At 48.8% G+C, this 13,987-nt stretch overlaps 1 protein-coding gene across 2 annotated transcripts in view; it reads left to right on the top strand.

The window, feature by feature from the left end:
• The window catches only part of POP1 (POP1 homolog, ribonuclease P/MRP subunit), a 35,074-nt gene extending 21,348 nt beyond the window's left edge, over positions 1–13,726 (top strand). For both annotated transcript variants that reach the window (XM_066578401.1, XM_066578402.1), the window contains 2 exons: positions 3,512–3,784; positions 11,041–13,726. In XM_066578401.1, coding sequence (XP_066434498.1) covers positions 3,512–3,784; positions 11,041–11,668 — 901 coding nt within the window. In that variant the 3' untranslated portion in view covers positions 11,669–13,726. The remainder of the gene's footprint in view (positions 1–3,511; positions 3,785–11,040) is intronic.
• The last annotated feature ends 261 nt before the right edge of the window (positions 13,727–13,987 follow it).

Below are 13,987 nucleotides of genomic sequence, written 5' to 3'. Positions count from 1 at the left end.
TAGGACATGCCGTGATTTGTTTACCGCACAAGTTTTCACACGATCGAATCGCGGCTGTCTGCATAGGATTGCATAAACCAATGCAATCCTAGGGCAGCGTGCAAGGGTGGAAATTCTGCGGGAAATCCCGCTGTGGAATTTCCGCCCGTGTGCATTCACCCTTACTCTGGACTTTGATAAAAGCTTAATAAAAATAAAATCTGTGATGCAAATGGGGTTCATTTTTCCAATAAAGCAGTGGAATATAAATGGGTACAGAGAACTGACACTGAATTGTGACCACTTATGTGCCACAAATACCTGGTACAATCTTGGCTGTGTTCTACACAGTGCAAAAAGTGTGTTGTTTTTTTTTTGTTTTGTTTTCTCCCGAGCTAAAGTAGGATTTCATGTTAAAAAAAAAAAAAAAAAAATCTGATTGTTAAGTATGGCGTATATATTGTCTGTCACCCCACTAACATTACTGGTAACTATGGTGATATTGGCCGCTATCGTTCCTAATAATATCCCTAACTTGTAGTGCAGAAAATCTTGCCCTAAAATGATTCATGTAGTGCAGAAAATCTTGCCCTAAGAATTAAGGTACGGTTTCTGGTGGAGAGCACCAAGCAAGCATAAGAGTTATTTCTGTGCAATATGTAGTCAGTAGAATCCATTGATGTCAATAGGTTCATTCACTTGTGCGTATTTTGCAAGTGCGCCGCACAAAAAATAGGACCTGCTCTTTCTGTGCATTTGCGCACCAAAGCTCACCATAACCTCTTCAGTAGCACGCCCGGAAATTTTCCGGGACTAGCTCCACTGCTCATAGTGACATAGCCCAGATTTCTAGGCTATGTTTTGCTATGGAACCGTGCAAAACACAGTGTCATAAGCAGTGGCATTGTGTTCTGCACAGGCACTGCCTGCACAGTCCCACAGAGAACCAGTGCAGGACTTAAAAAAAACAAAACAAAAGCGTAAGATATAACTGATCTGCCGGCAACTCCCCGCTTCTTTTTTTAAACTCCTGCTCTGTTTACATGTTGCCATGGAGACCATCGGCTTGTCAGAAGCTGGCTGATAGTCCCCGTAGCAGGGAGAGCTGGTGATCGGCTGTCAGATGACAGGCGGGCACCAGCTCTTACAGTGAAGAATGGAGAAAACCTTAGATCTCTGCTGTTTTACCCTTTACATGCCACAGTCTGTGTGACCGCAGCGTGTAAAGGGCTGACAGAGGGAGGGGGCTCCCTGTGTTACCATTGGACCCCTCGCAATGTGATCAGTGAGTCTTGACGGGCCTCTGTGGCACTCGGAGGCTTGAATATAGCCTCTGGGTCTGCTAGCTAAATTAGGCTATGACGCTCAGACTCGGATCCCGCTCCATACAAGCATTTGTTCGACTTGCAAACAAAATGGATTTGCGAACAGGCTCCTGGAACGGAACCTGTTCGCAAGTCGGGGACCATCTGTATATTGGTCGGGTTTTCACGCCCAGCCAATATATGCTGCCCCTCTCTGCAAGGGGAGGAGGTGGGATGGGGCGAAAGCTAGTGCATTGAGCTTACGCTCCCTCTCCGCCCCTCGCTACTGTTTGCAATGAAGGGGTAAAGCAAACAGTGGCGAGGGGCGGAGAGGGGGCGGTATATACGACTGAATAGGCATGAATAAGCCCTTACTTTGTAAAAAAAAAATTAAAATCAAAATTACACATGCGATATCCCTGCGTTCCTGATGACCCAGAGAAGGAAGTTAGTACATTAATTTTTCTGCAGGGTGCACAGCCTGGACAAAAAAAAGTAAAACGTGGCAAAAATAGCTAATTTAGCCCATCTCTCACTTGCAAAAAAACGGAACAGAAAGTGATCAAAATGCTGCACGTATCGACACATGGTACTAATAAAAAGTACAACTCATCACGCTAAATAAAAACCCTTACACATCTCCATTAATTAAAAAAAAAAAAATGCTAGGGGTCTTTGAATGCAGCAATAAAAAAAAAATTCCTTTTTTACATAAAAAAAAAAAAAAAAAAAAAAGGAGCGAAAAAGAAAAAAACTATAACAGTTTGGTATTGGCATAATTGTACTCGCCTGTAAAATTCCTTTAAAGGGGTTGTCTCGCGGCAGCTAGTGGGGTATACACTTCTGCATGGCCATATTAATGCACTTTGTAATGTACATCGTGCATTAAATATGAGCCATACAGAAGTTATTCACTTACCTGCTCCGTTGCTGGCGTCCCCGTCTCCATGGATCCGTCTAATTCTGATGTCTTCTGGCGTTTTTAGATGCGCTTGCGCAGAAGGGTCTTCTGGCTTCTGTTTGGTCCGGCACGAGCGGCGTTCTGGCTCCGCCCCTTCTACGCGTCATCGCGTAGCTCCGCCCCGTCACGTGTGCCGATTCGAGCCAATCAGGAGGCTGGAATCGGCAATGGAACGCACAGAGCCCATGGTGCACCATGGGAGAAGACCCGCGGTGCACCATGGGAGAAAACCGCAGTGCATCCCTGGGAAAGGACCGGCTGCCATCTTAGGCACAAGATTTTTATAACTTCATATTTCGTCGGATCGGTGAGTAGCAAGCGGCTTAAAAACCGCTTTAAAATGCTATTTTATGCCAGGGGGGTGACAGGGGGAATGGGGTAATGTAAAATTTTGATGTTTGCCGCGAGACAACCCCTTTAATATATTATTTATACTGCTCAGAGAATGCAGTGAAAAATAAAAATAAAAAACAGACCAGAATTACAGATTTAGTTAATCTCAGCCTTAGAAAAAATTGAATAAAAAGCGATCAATGTTTTTACATGTTCCCAAAAATTGGATAAGTGAAGACTAGAGTTCATCCTGCAAAAAACAAGCCCTTCTAGACATCTGGCAATGGAAAAATAAAATTAATACGGCTCTTAGAATGTGGAAACATAAATGTAAACCTTTAAGAAAAAAAAAATGTAAATGTACAAAAATAGCAAAACCTAAAAATATCTGCAGATCGGACATTTAGGTTAGCCTTTAACTTGTAGGGAAGCTACCTTCCAATAAGTGGCGCTGCAGAGTCAATGTTTCATCTTTCATTTGCATACCGTAAATTAAAGCCCCAAGTACCTACCAAAGCAATGCTCAGCTCTAAAAGAAAGTCTCTTACACCTAGAGCCGTGTGCAAGGAGGCACGGAGTCCTTGTGGCTCGGTACAAGAACTCCTCCATGTGCCACTCTGATGTACTCTGTCAGACCCCATATTATAGAGATATAGCTTTGTAACACAGCGTCTAATGGAACATGGCACAATTTGTATTTGGTTCGAAGTCCTACAAAACCTGACAGGAAACCCTCTCTATGCTTCCATATGAATCGGCCATATGTAGTGTTTCATAGAAGTCTATGAATGCCGTGTTAAGGCTTAGTTGTACAGTAACATTGTAAAGTATATGGCACCTAATCAAATATGTCCTTATTAGAGAATATTGAACTGTGTCTGGAGTTGTCTTGTGTCCTAACCCGATTTTACTGTGTTTCTGCTATCTACACTAGACGTCCACCTGCAAAGCGAACGAACTTTATCAAACATGGGGTCCTGTCCCCTTTTCATTGCCCTTGGGATCAGCTCACAAGAGAATGGGAGTTGCGACCCTCCGTTGGCTTGGAGTCTCCTAAAGTTCAGCTGAAGGTGGATAATCTTGAAATCAAAGGGGAACCTGCTGATTCTCCAGCTGATGAAGAAATGTCAATGGAATCATCTGCAGTCACGGAGGAGAAGACCGTGCTAGAAGACATTGAGGGTAGAAAAGATTTCTCTGTACTTAGGTTGGTAGGATTTCCTTAATATTTTGGCTTTGTTCTACTTTGTAAGCTCAATGTGAAACCGAACCGCCCTGATTTGGTTGTATTGGTCATATCCCCACGATAGGTCGTCAATAGTTTATCGGCAGGGATCCTAAGTTGTACCAACACAAATGGCTTATCAACGGGGATCTTGAGTGGCAAACCCCCACGATCAACTATTGATGGCCTATATACATAGTCTATATTTAGGTCTGGGGTTTAAGGGGTATGGAGGGGGTGGCACAATGTTTCTTCTTGGAGGGCACCATCATGTACATACAGCTGTCTTGGGATTATTTCTGATCCCTCATCCCTAGTCATATTCCCAACAATGCTCCCTATGAAAAAGACTCCATTGCCTATATAAGACTCCCTGAACCTTTTGCAGTCCTCTCCACAAGGAGATACAGTAGCCCCATGGACTCACATTGATGGTATCTCATTTAGCTAACCAGAATTTAGGGCAATGACTCTGAAACGGCGGTATGTTTATGAATATACTCGTTTGGCTCACATCCCTAGTCCTATTGCAAGGCCTATTAAAAGGTCAAATATTGACTCATGGGGTAGCTACTTTACTCTAGGTGGCGCTGTGAAGGATTATTCCATCACTGATTTGCAGATCTTGATATACAAACACTCTTGTGCTTTCTCGTCCGTATCATTGGGGGCCACAGCCTAGACCATGGGATATAGCCACTGCCCTAGGAGGCGACACTAAGCAAAAAAGTGTTAGCTCCTCCCTACCTGGCTATATCCCCCCTGCAGGCACTCAGCTAATTAGTCTTTAGCTTAGTGTCTGCTAGGAGGCAGACATGGAAAGAGCTATTCGCGGGAATCCGGGGAGTCGGGGCTTTTCCCTGGCTCTACTGGCCTCCCGGGGGAGACGCAGGCAGGGGGTGTCTCCACCACTACTGCGGCGTCTCACCCAGAGAAGAAAAAAGGGCCCGACCATGCAATGCGCATCTGAGTCGGTTACCCGCCAGCCATAGGGCTCCCCCTCCCTGGAGTAGCGCACTGTCTGACGGTGACGCGTAGGGGGCAGCACTGCTGGAGTAGTCGACGCAAGGGCAGGCTGTGGCTCCCAGGACAAAGACACCCCCGCTTGGGACTATGGAGCATTCCGGCGCCACACGGAAAGACCGCACAGCCGAACTTTGAACGCATACCTTAAGGAGCATCAGGACATCGGCGGTGGCGACGGCGGGGGCAGCGGCAGCGGCGAAGGCGGCGGCAGCGGCAGCTCTCCCGGCCAGGGATAGAAGCTTGCGTGTCGCAGGACGCCGGGACGCCGGCCGGCAGGCCACTTCCGGGCACGGCGCTCCGGAGGGCGGAGCGCCGTCGTCACGGCCGGAAAGCGTCACTTCCGGGTCGCGGGGACGCTTCCGGGGCAGGCCACGCCCCCTCCGACTGGGGTGAGAGTAAAAAGACCGCCGGACAGAGGAATGGCCGCGCTCTGGGACACTTCATTGGTCTACACCTCTGAGCCCAGCACCTGCAGCTCGCTGAAGCACACAGCAGCCTTCCAGCCGTTCAGCCCTGCAGTCCTGCAGTTTCCCTCTGCAGTTTCCTTCTGCAACGGAGAAAGCACCCGGACAGCAGCAGCACCTCCTGTCTCGGGCACCAGCAGCAGTAACAACACCTGCCGGGTCACCAACGCCGCGAGATCGTATGGTACACCAGCGTCGACTTCCGACAGCATCCAAGCGTCAGGACCAGAGGCTCCAGCTGGACCGGGGGAACCGCAGAAACAGCTGCTAGACCGGGTAAGCCCTGCCCAAGGCAGCACTTTGCGGTGTTCTCCCCTCGCCCTCCCCATCCCCCCTGCAGGCATTCCTGTAACGGTACTTAGCTTACCCGCTACCTGGGAATTGTTTTCTGTTGCCATGTCTGACCCTAGATCAGAGGGTTCCAGCCCGGCCAAGGGGAGGGTGAAGCATTACGCTTGCACTACCTCAGCGGTAAGTTCGCTTGCGGTCAAGTCGACCCCCGCTGCGCTAGATGTGCCGCGGTGCGCGCAGCTCCAGGGTCCCCGGTGCCCCCCGCCGCCCCTGTGGAGCCAGGGCCCGAACCCCAACGGGCGAGGTCCCTGGCCGCTGCCGTTTCTAGCTTGGCCATATCCTCTGCGGCGATTTTACGCCGGTTAGAGCCCAGCTCAGACGCGTCCTCCTCGGAATATGCACGAGAGAGGGCACACAAGAGGAGGAGGTCCCTTAGCAGCGAGGACACTCCCCATAGATCGCGCCACATCGGGAGGTCGTCTAGACCCTCAAAGTCCAGACGATCCAGGGACTCTCATGGCTCTCATGGTCCAGGGAGTCCGTGCATACTTATCATAGATCAAGGCATTTTTTCACGGTCCCGGTATTCTGCGAGACCAGCCCGGGCTCGCTATGAGTCCCCTCGAGCATCTTGCTCATGGGCGCCCCAGGACACGGCCCAAACGGCAGGCAAGGGCAGTGGGTCTGAAGACTACGACCACTCGGCAGGCTCGTCAGTTTTGGAACTAGACGAGGAACAGGTGTCGCGCCTAGCCAGCCTGATGTACGGCCTGGTAATATCCATAAGAGAAACCCTCCAAGTGATGGAGGAACCAGTGGAGACGCCTCCTTCCGCGGTGTCATTTAGACGGCAGAAGAGATCACGACAGGTCTTCCCAGACCATCCGGATTTTTCGGAGGTTCTTAATAAGGAATGGCAGAACCCGGATAAGAAATTTAGGCAACCCGGGAAGACTTGGGAAAGTACATACCCATTCCCAGGGGGTCTGAAAAAGGGTTGGGCGGTACCTCCGGTAGTTGACCCGCCAGTGTCACGACTGTCTAGAAGTTCAGCACTGCCAACAGCCAAGGTAGCAATGCTGGCTAATCCTCAAGACAGGAAGCTGGATGCGTTGGCAAAACTGTGTTTTAAGCCACAGGCACCGCCTTACAGCCGATTTTTGCGGCCGCATGGGTCAGCAAGGCATCCCTAGCCTGGGCCAAGCAGCTACGGAGAGACAGTGTAGCAGGCGCTCCACCAAATGAGTTGCTCGAACTGACAGACAACGTCATACAGGCAAACAAATTTGTATGCACAGCAGAACTAGACGCAGCCAAGTTCGGTGCCCGGCCATCCGCTGCATCGGTGACGGCAAGGAAAGCTCTCTGGCTGAAAAAAGCTGGTCAGCAGATACAGCATCCAAGATGGCCCTAACAAAATGGCCATTTGAAGGAAACAGGCTGTTTGGACCTAAACTGGAGGACATGGTAAAGAACGCTACAGGCGGCCAGAGCACGTCGTTACCACAAATGCCGGCAAGAAAGGAGAAGGTTCCACTAAAAAGGAAACCGTCCTTTTTTTTTAGATCCTTTCGGCGTTTTTTTTTTTTTTTTTTTTTCATCCCGCCCAGGGTCAGGGCAGTGGTCCCAGTCTACAAGAACCCCGACAGACGCAAAGAGGGGCCCCTCTTTCAAAACAAGGCAAACATGGCGATCCCGACCCGGAATATCTAAAACAGCGGGATCAAAAGAGCGTGGCATGAGATGCTGCCCCCACCCAGTGTCACCAGGGTGGGGGGCAGGCTCTCCCAATTGCGAGAGACATGGGGGAGGCGCGTGAGCAACAAGTGGGTGCAGGAAATTGTGACATCCGGTTACGCAATCGAATCCACGACTCTCCCACGGAATTCATTCTACAGGTCCAGAGTGCCTACCACCCCGGAAGGAGTAGCCAACCTACAGCAGGCAGTGCGGAACCTTCTGGCACAGGGGGGTGTGAAACCGATACCGGAGGCACAAGAGAGGCAAGGGTTCTATTCGAATCTTTTTCTTGTACCCAAAAAGGACGGCAGAGTGAGGCCGGTGCTGGATTTAAGGAGGTTGAACCAATTCATCAGAACAAAACATTTCCGGATGGAGTCAATCAAGTCCGTGATAACCTCCATGCAACCGGGCGAATTTCTGTCCTCAATAGATATCAAGGACGCTTATCTCCATATCCCGATTCGGGAAACACATCAAAAATTCCTTCGTTTCGAAACACAGGGAAGGTATTTTCAGTTTACGGCGCTGCCATTCGGCCTGTCTACCTCTCCAAGGGTCTTTACGAAGGTACTAGCAGCAGTGATGGCGCCACTCCATGCGGAAGGTATATCAGCCATTCCATACCTGGACGATATACTAATAAAGGCACCGTCGTGGGACGGCAACATCAAAAGCTTACACGTCACGATGAAGATTCTAGAAGAATTTGGCTGGATAGTGAACCGCGAAAAATCATGCCTAATACCGACACAACACTTGGAGTTTTGGGCATGATATTCGATACCAGCCAGCACCAGGTCCGGCTACCTCAAGCAAAGGTAGACAAGCTCCGGCAGGGGGTCCGGTCCCTAATACAGGGGAAACCGTTAACCCTCAGACACTGCATGGCTATCCTGGGCCAGATGGTGGCAGCATTCGAGGCGGTTCCGTTCGCCCAGTTTCCAGTCAAGGAAACTACAACACTTGATATTGTCACGCTGGAATGGGTTCCGGATGACCCTGGAACAGCGAAGCCAGATAACCCCTCAAGTCCAAAGGTCACTGAAGTGGTGGCTGGAACCTGGGAGGCTTCAGGCGGGATGGCCTTTGGGCCCAAGTCGCTGGACAGTAGTGACGACGGACGCCAGCCTTTCAGGTTGGGGCGGAACACTAGGGGAACAGTCTGTTCAAGGAGTGTGGTCTCAAAAAGAGACAAGGCTACATATAAACATCCTAGAGTTGCGGGCCATCTACCTGACTCGCCGACACTTCGGGCCCAATCTCAAGAGAAAAAAGGTACGCATTCAGACGGACAACACCATAGCGGTGGCCTATGCCAACCGACAAGGAGGAACACGGAGCGTGTCGGTAATGAGCGAGGTAGCAGGCATACTAACGTGGGCGGAGAAGCATCTGAGCTCGATTTCCGTAGTCTACATTCCCGGAATAGAGAAAACTGGGTGGCGAATTACCCAAGCCGAGAAACAGTGGATCCCGGCGAATGGGGGCTGCACCCAGAAGTATTTCGGACGATATGCCGGAAGTGGGGCACGCCAGTCGTGGACCTCAGGGCGTCCCGACTAAATTACAAGCTACGCCCGTTTATGTCCCGAGCGCGGGATCCACAAGCAGCGGCAACGAATGCGCTGACCATTTCGTGGGAGGAGTACAAGCTCCTATACGTATTTCCACCCATCCCTTTCATACCGAGGATCCTAGGGAAAATCAAGCAGGAAGGATGATCAGCAATATTAATAGCACCAGACTGGCCAAAAAGAAGCTGGTACGCGACCATCATAGAAATACTGTTCGACACACCGTGGCATCCTCCAGAGCAAAGAGACCTGCTATCCCAGGGGCCTTTTTTTCTACACCCAAATTCCAAGTCTCTACATTTGACGGCTTGGCCGTTGAGACCGAGGTGTGGAGGAGGAAAGGTTATTCGGGGAAGGTTATCCAGACTATGATACGGGCCAGAAAACTAGCCTCATCGGCAGTTTATTATAGAGTCTGAGAAGCGCCTCTTCACCTGTGTGAGGAGGGGCGGGTACAACCGATGCAATTGTCGGGGCCAGAATTCTTGCATCCCTACAATCAGGCCTCGAGGTAGGATTGAGGGTAGGCTCACTGAGGGGACAGGTGTCGGCATTAACGGTACTGTTCCAAAAGCCAATCGCAAAGAGGATGGCAGTACGTACATTCCTGCAAGGAGTCGCCCATACGACACCCCCGTTTAAACCCCCAGTCCAAACTTGGGACCTTAATTTCGTGTTCGACACTATGACGGGCCAGCCGTTTGAGCCGCTGAAGGAGATTTCTATGCGACTACTGACCTGGAAGGTGGTATTCCTCGTCGCCATTACGGCAATCCGTAGGGTCTCGGAGCTGGCGGCTTTGGCTATGCAGGCGCCATATATGACCGTCCACCAGGACAAAGTGGTGCTGAGGCCATCACCCGATTTTCTACCAAAGGTGGTATCAGTTTCATACTAATGAAGAAAATTGTCTTGCCTTCGTTTTGTCCAGATCCAGTACACAAAAAGGAAAAAATGCTGCACCACCTGGATGTAGTAAGGGCGCTGAGGATCTATGTGAAAAGAACACAGGCGTTTCGTAGGACCGACACCCTCTTCGTTATTCCGGAGGGGACCCGAAGGGGCTTGGCAGCCTCAAGTCACCCTATCCAAATGGATAAGGTCCCTGATAACAGAGACGTATCGCACCTCAGGGCGCTCGCCGCCATTTCGGGTTACGGCCCACTCCACACGGGCGGTAGGGGCTTACCGGGCAGTCCGTCACGGAGCCTCAGCCCTTCAGGAGGGTAAGGCAGCCACCTGGACTTCCTTACATATGTTCTCAAAATTTCATAAGGTCCACACAGCTGCATCATCTGACGCCGCTCTTGGCCGGAAGATCTTGCAGGCGGCGGTCGTTGACCGCACAGCCGAACTTTGAATGCCCACCCAATATATTGTTTTCGGGACTGCTTGTGGACGTCCCATGGTCTAGGCTGTGGCCCCCAATGATACGGACGAGAAACAGATATTTTTGGTATAACTTACCGTAAAATCTCTTTCTCGTCGCGTTCATTGGGGGGCCACAGCACCCACCCCTTGTTTATTTAGGCGGTTGCTGGAACTTTCTGTTCTTCGGTCATGGTTCGGCAGAAAATTGTGCCAAGAGTTTTTGGTATGTATAAAACATAATATGTATAATCTTACTCCCACTGGCTTCCTACTGCTTGCAGACAGACTAATTAGCTGAGTGCCTGCAGGGGGGATATAGCCAGGTAGGGAGGAGCTAACACTTTTTTGCTTAGTGTCGCCTCCTAGGGCAGTGGCTATATCCCATGGTCTAGGCTGTGGCCCCCAATGAACGCGACGAGAAAGAGATTTTACGGTAAGTTATACCAAAAATATCTGTTTTAGGCTTGGGGTGCAGTGCAATAACTGCCCACAACTTTCTGGAGAATGGCAGCATTACCATGATTGTGGGGATGAAAGTTGTAAAGAACTGCTGAAAAAGTTTCTAACCGAACATTTTCTCTGACTTTTATGTATTTTTTCCATAATAAAGTTGCAAGTGACTCTTTATGGAAAAAATTAATATATAGCTCAATCAATTTTTTTCATAAAAAGTCACTTGCAACTTTTGAATTTTGTATGACTACCTCAATTATTACATCGACTCACAGACCACTCCATGTTGGGGTTTTTATATATTTTTTCCTTCTAGGAATAAAAAGATCCTGCAGAACCTCTCTGCCCTTGTTGCCCCCGTAAGTCATGGAAGAAAAGGACCAAGTGACCGTTCTCAACAATTATCTCATCTGGTTGGCTCTGTTCTGAGAGACTTCCCAAGGTCTTTGGTGTGGGTCAGGCTTTCTATGTTGGCAAAAGGGAGTCCTGAGCTCCACGCCTTGATCTGTAGTCCATCTGAAGAGGACTTGCTTCACCTGCAACAAGACAAGTCCTTCCCAGGTCCTCTGGAGCCCAAACATGGAGATCGCTTTAAGAAGCAAGTATTGAAATTTAAGAAGGACAAAAAGAAAGCCAAAAAAAACAAGGATGCAGCGAAAAACGGTAGTGTAGAAGAGGCCTCCTGTAATGATGATCTAACGCTGGGGCTCTGGCCTAGTCCTCTACCCGAGGTCACCAGTCACTGCAGCAGAACTCTTCTAGGTTATGTCACCCAAGGAGATTTCTCCCTGGCAATGGGTTATGGAGATGCTTTAGGCTTTGTTAGTTTTACGGGACTAGCACACATGTTAACTGATCAACCTCAAGACAAGACTGGCCTTGTGCTAGTTAGGAACCTAACCTCTCTCCAGTACAGATTTGCAAAATTGACTATTGAGGTATAGATTTCCACAGCATCCAGGGCTTAAAGGGGTTTTCCGGTCAAAGAAAAACCAGGATGTAGTGGCCGGCGCTGGTAACTGCAAGCACGGCTTTCATTAATTTCAGTGAGAGCCGTGCCTACAGGTACAAGCGCCGGACACTACCTGGGAGGTCGGCGTGGAGGCTTCCCCTCCGACCTCGGCTGATTGGTCGGGGTCCCGATAGCGACCTATCCTGATAATAGATCATCAGTTGTATTTTTGACTGGAAAACGCCTTTATATTCTAATGTGCTGACAGACAGTCTAAGGGGACTTCAAGTTTGCCGCCAACATACGCTATGCAAATGGGGAATATGATTTAGCGTGTCACTTTGTCAGCGTGTTGTCTATGATGAATTCCTAAGTTAACATCAATAAATATCTATAAGGCTTTATGCACATGGCCGTATCACAGCCCCACTATAGGGCATCCATAAAAGGGGCTCAGCTGTGCCTCTGTATTTCCCCGATTTTGGTATGGAGGTGTTTTCTGACAAACTCATCCAGAAGCCAACAGGAAAAAATGTGACATATTATAATGTATTAGTGCGCTATTCTTGCCTTAAAGAGGCTGTACCACAATTGCAAGTTAACCCCTATCTAGAGGGTTGTGTGGGTTGCTTCTCGCCGCACACGGACATCCCTATGAATGGAGTGCTGGCTGAGCATGCATGGTCGGCACTCCATTCATTTCAATGGGATCATTGAAATAGCCACTCAGCTATCTCCACATTCCCATTAAAAGTGAATAGAGCACTTTTTCGCTTGTGCGACTAGCGGTCCATTCAGCTGCAGTCTCGCTGTGTGGGTTGCTTTAACCCCATAATGAGGATGATGGGGGAAGAGGGCACGGGACCCACATTCTAGAGATTGGTGCAGGTTTCCGTTGTGAGACCCCCACGATCAACAATTTATCACCTAATTGTGTTAAACCCCTTTTAAGTATCACTCCTTATACTGCACCTTTGAGAGCATGGTACTCTGTAGTATGAGAGTCTGCCATGTGAGGAGGGGGCTTAGTGGCAGAGTTTTGACTTTCTGTAGCCTCAAGTTATATCGAAGGGCATGCTCACATGGGGCGGATTTACCATACTGGAGTTCTGCAGTATTCCAACACGGAAAATCGGCAAACCAAATCCATTGCTACTATTGTGGATTTAGCACATTTGTGAATTTTTTTTTGCTGTGGTTTTGATTTCTTAGTTTTCTATGTATTAAAAAAAAAATGACAGCCACCGATCCAAACTTTTTTTTTTTTGTTCTGCAGATCTGTAACATTTCTGCATTAAACTGCGTATTTTTATGCAAGTTTTAGGCTCTCCATTAAAATCGGCACTGTAGGACAATTTCCGCACTGAATAAAGCTGGGCGCACACTTACTGTTTTTGTGTGTTGCACCCGAGAGGTTTGGGAGCAACTTGCATCGGACTCCCGCCTGTGCTGTCCAATATACAGGCTTCCCATACACTGACATACATTTGCATGTCCTAGTTCTTTTCCGTGATGCGGACAGGAATAGGACATGCAACGAGTTTCTGCGTGTTTTTTGCATAGTTCTAAGATGGGTCCATGTGCTACCTGTGAATTAACACAGACCGCACACCTACCCATATATACCAGTCTGCTGGAGGCCTTGGTGCGCTTCCCCATTCCCTGCTGTGTGTGGACCAGATTTTGAAAGTCTCCACCGCCGCGCTGTTGTAAATGCTGCAGAGTTTCCATGCAGAAAATCCAAATGCTAAATCCGCTGCGAATGCCACCTTTGTAAGCGTGGACAGACTGATAAAACATGTCACAACTTTTTCCTGTTTGATTTGTATGTAATTTGGCAGAAATAACGAACGGAGAATGTGCATGGCCCTCGCACCAAAGGTTTGAGCTTGTATTCCAAGTACTTGAGACAGTATTTTTCAGGACACGTTATGTAGCACGTTGCTATGGATTTCTGTTAATGGCTGCCAGTTGCTGCTGTATATTTGTATATGAATGCATCATATCTCGTTTACGTTTTACCTTCTGTTTATAAACATTCATATGCCTACACTCGTGTCGTCTTGCTTGTGTGGCTGGTGTCAGTGCCGCTCCAGGTCTTCACTGTCTAATCCAGAGTCTCAATTCTTGATTTGAAACTCTGGAAGGAAAGTTAAACTGGGCGACTCGGTGGCTTATCTCCAATATTTCTTGTTAGTGCAAGTACTGCTTTATCAAAGCGGTATAAAGTCCAGGCAACACTATCAGTAAGAGAATTCTAGTCAGTCTAGTCTTGCCTATCCTTCTGCACCACATCCCTCAACATGTAGAC

The sequence above is a fragment of the Eleutherodactylus coqui genome, chromosome 9 (assembly GCF_035609145.1).
Source record: "Eleutherodactylus coqui strain aEleCoq1 chromosome 9, aEleCoq1.hap1, whole genome shotgun sequence".
NCBI lineage: Eukaryota > Metazoa > Chordata > Amphibia > Anura > Eleutherodactylidae > Eleutherodactylus > Eleutherodactylus coqui.
The sequence above is the reverse complement of the archived record's forward strand: the minus strand, read 5'-3'. Positions and strand labels throughout refer to the sequence as shown.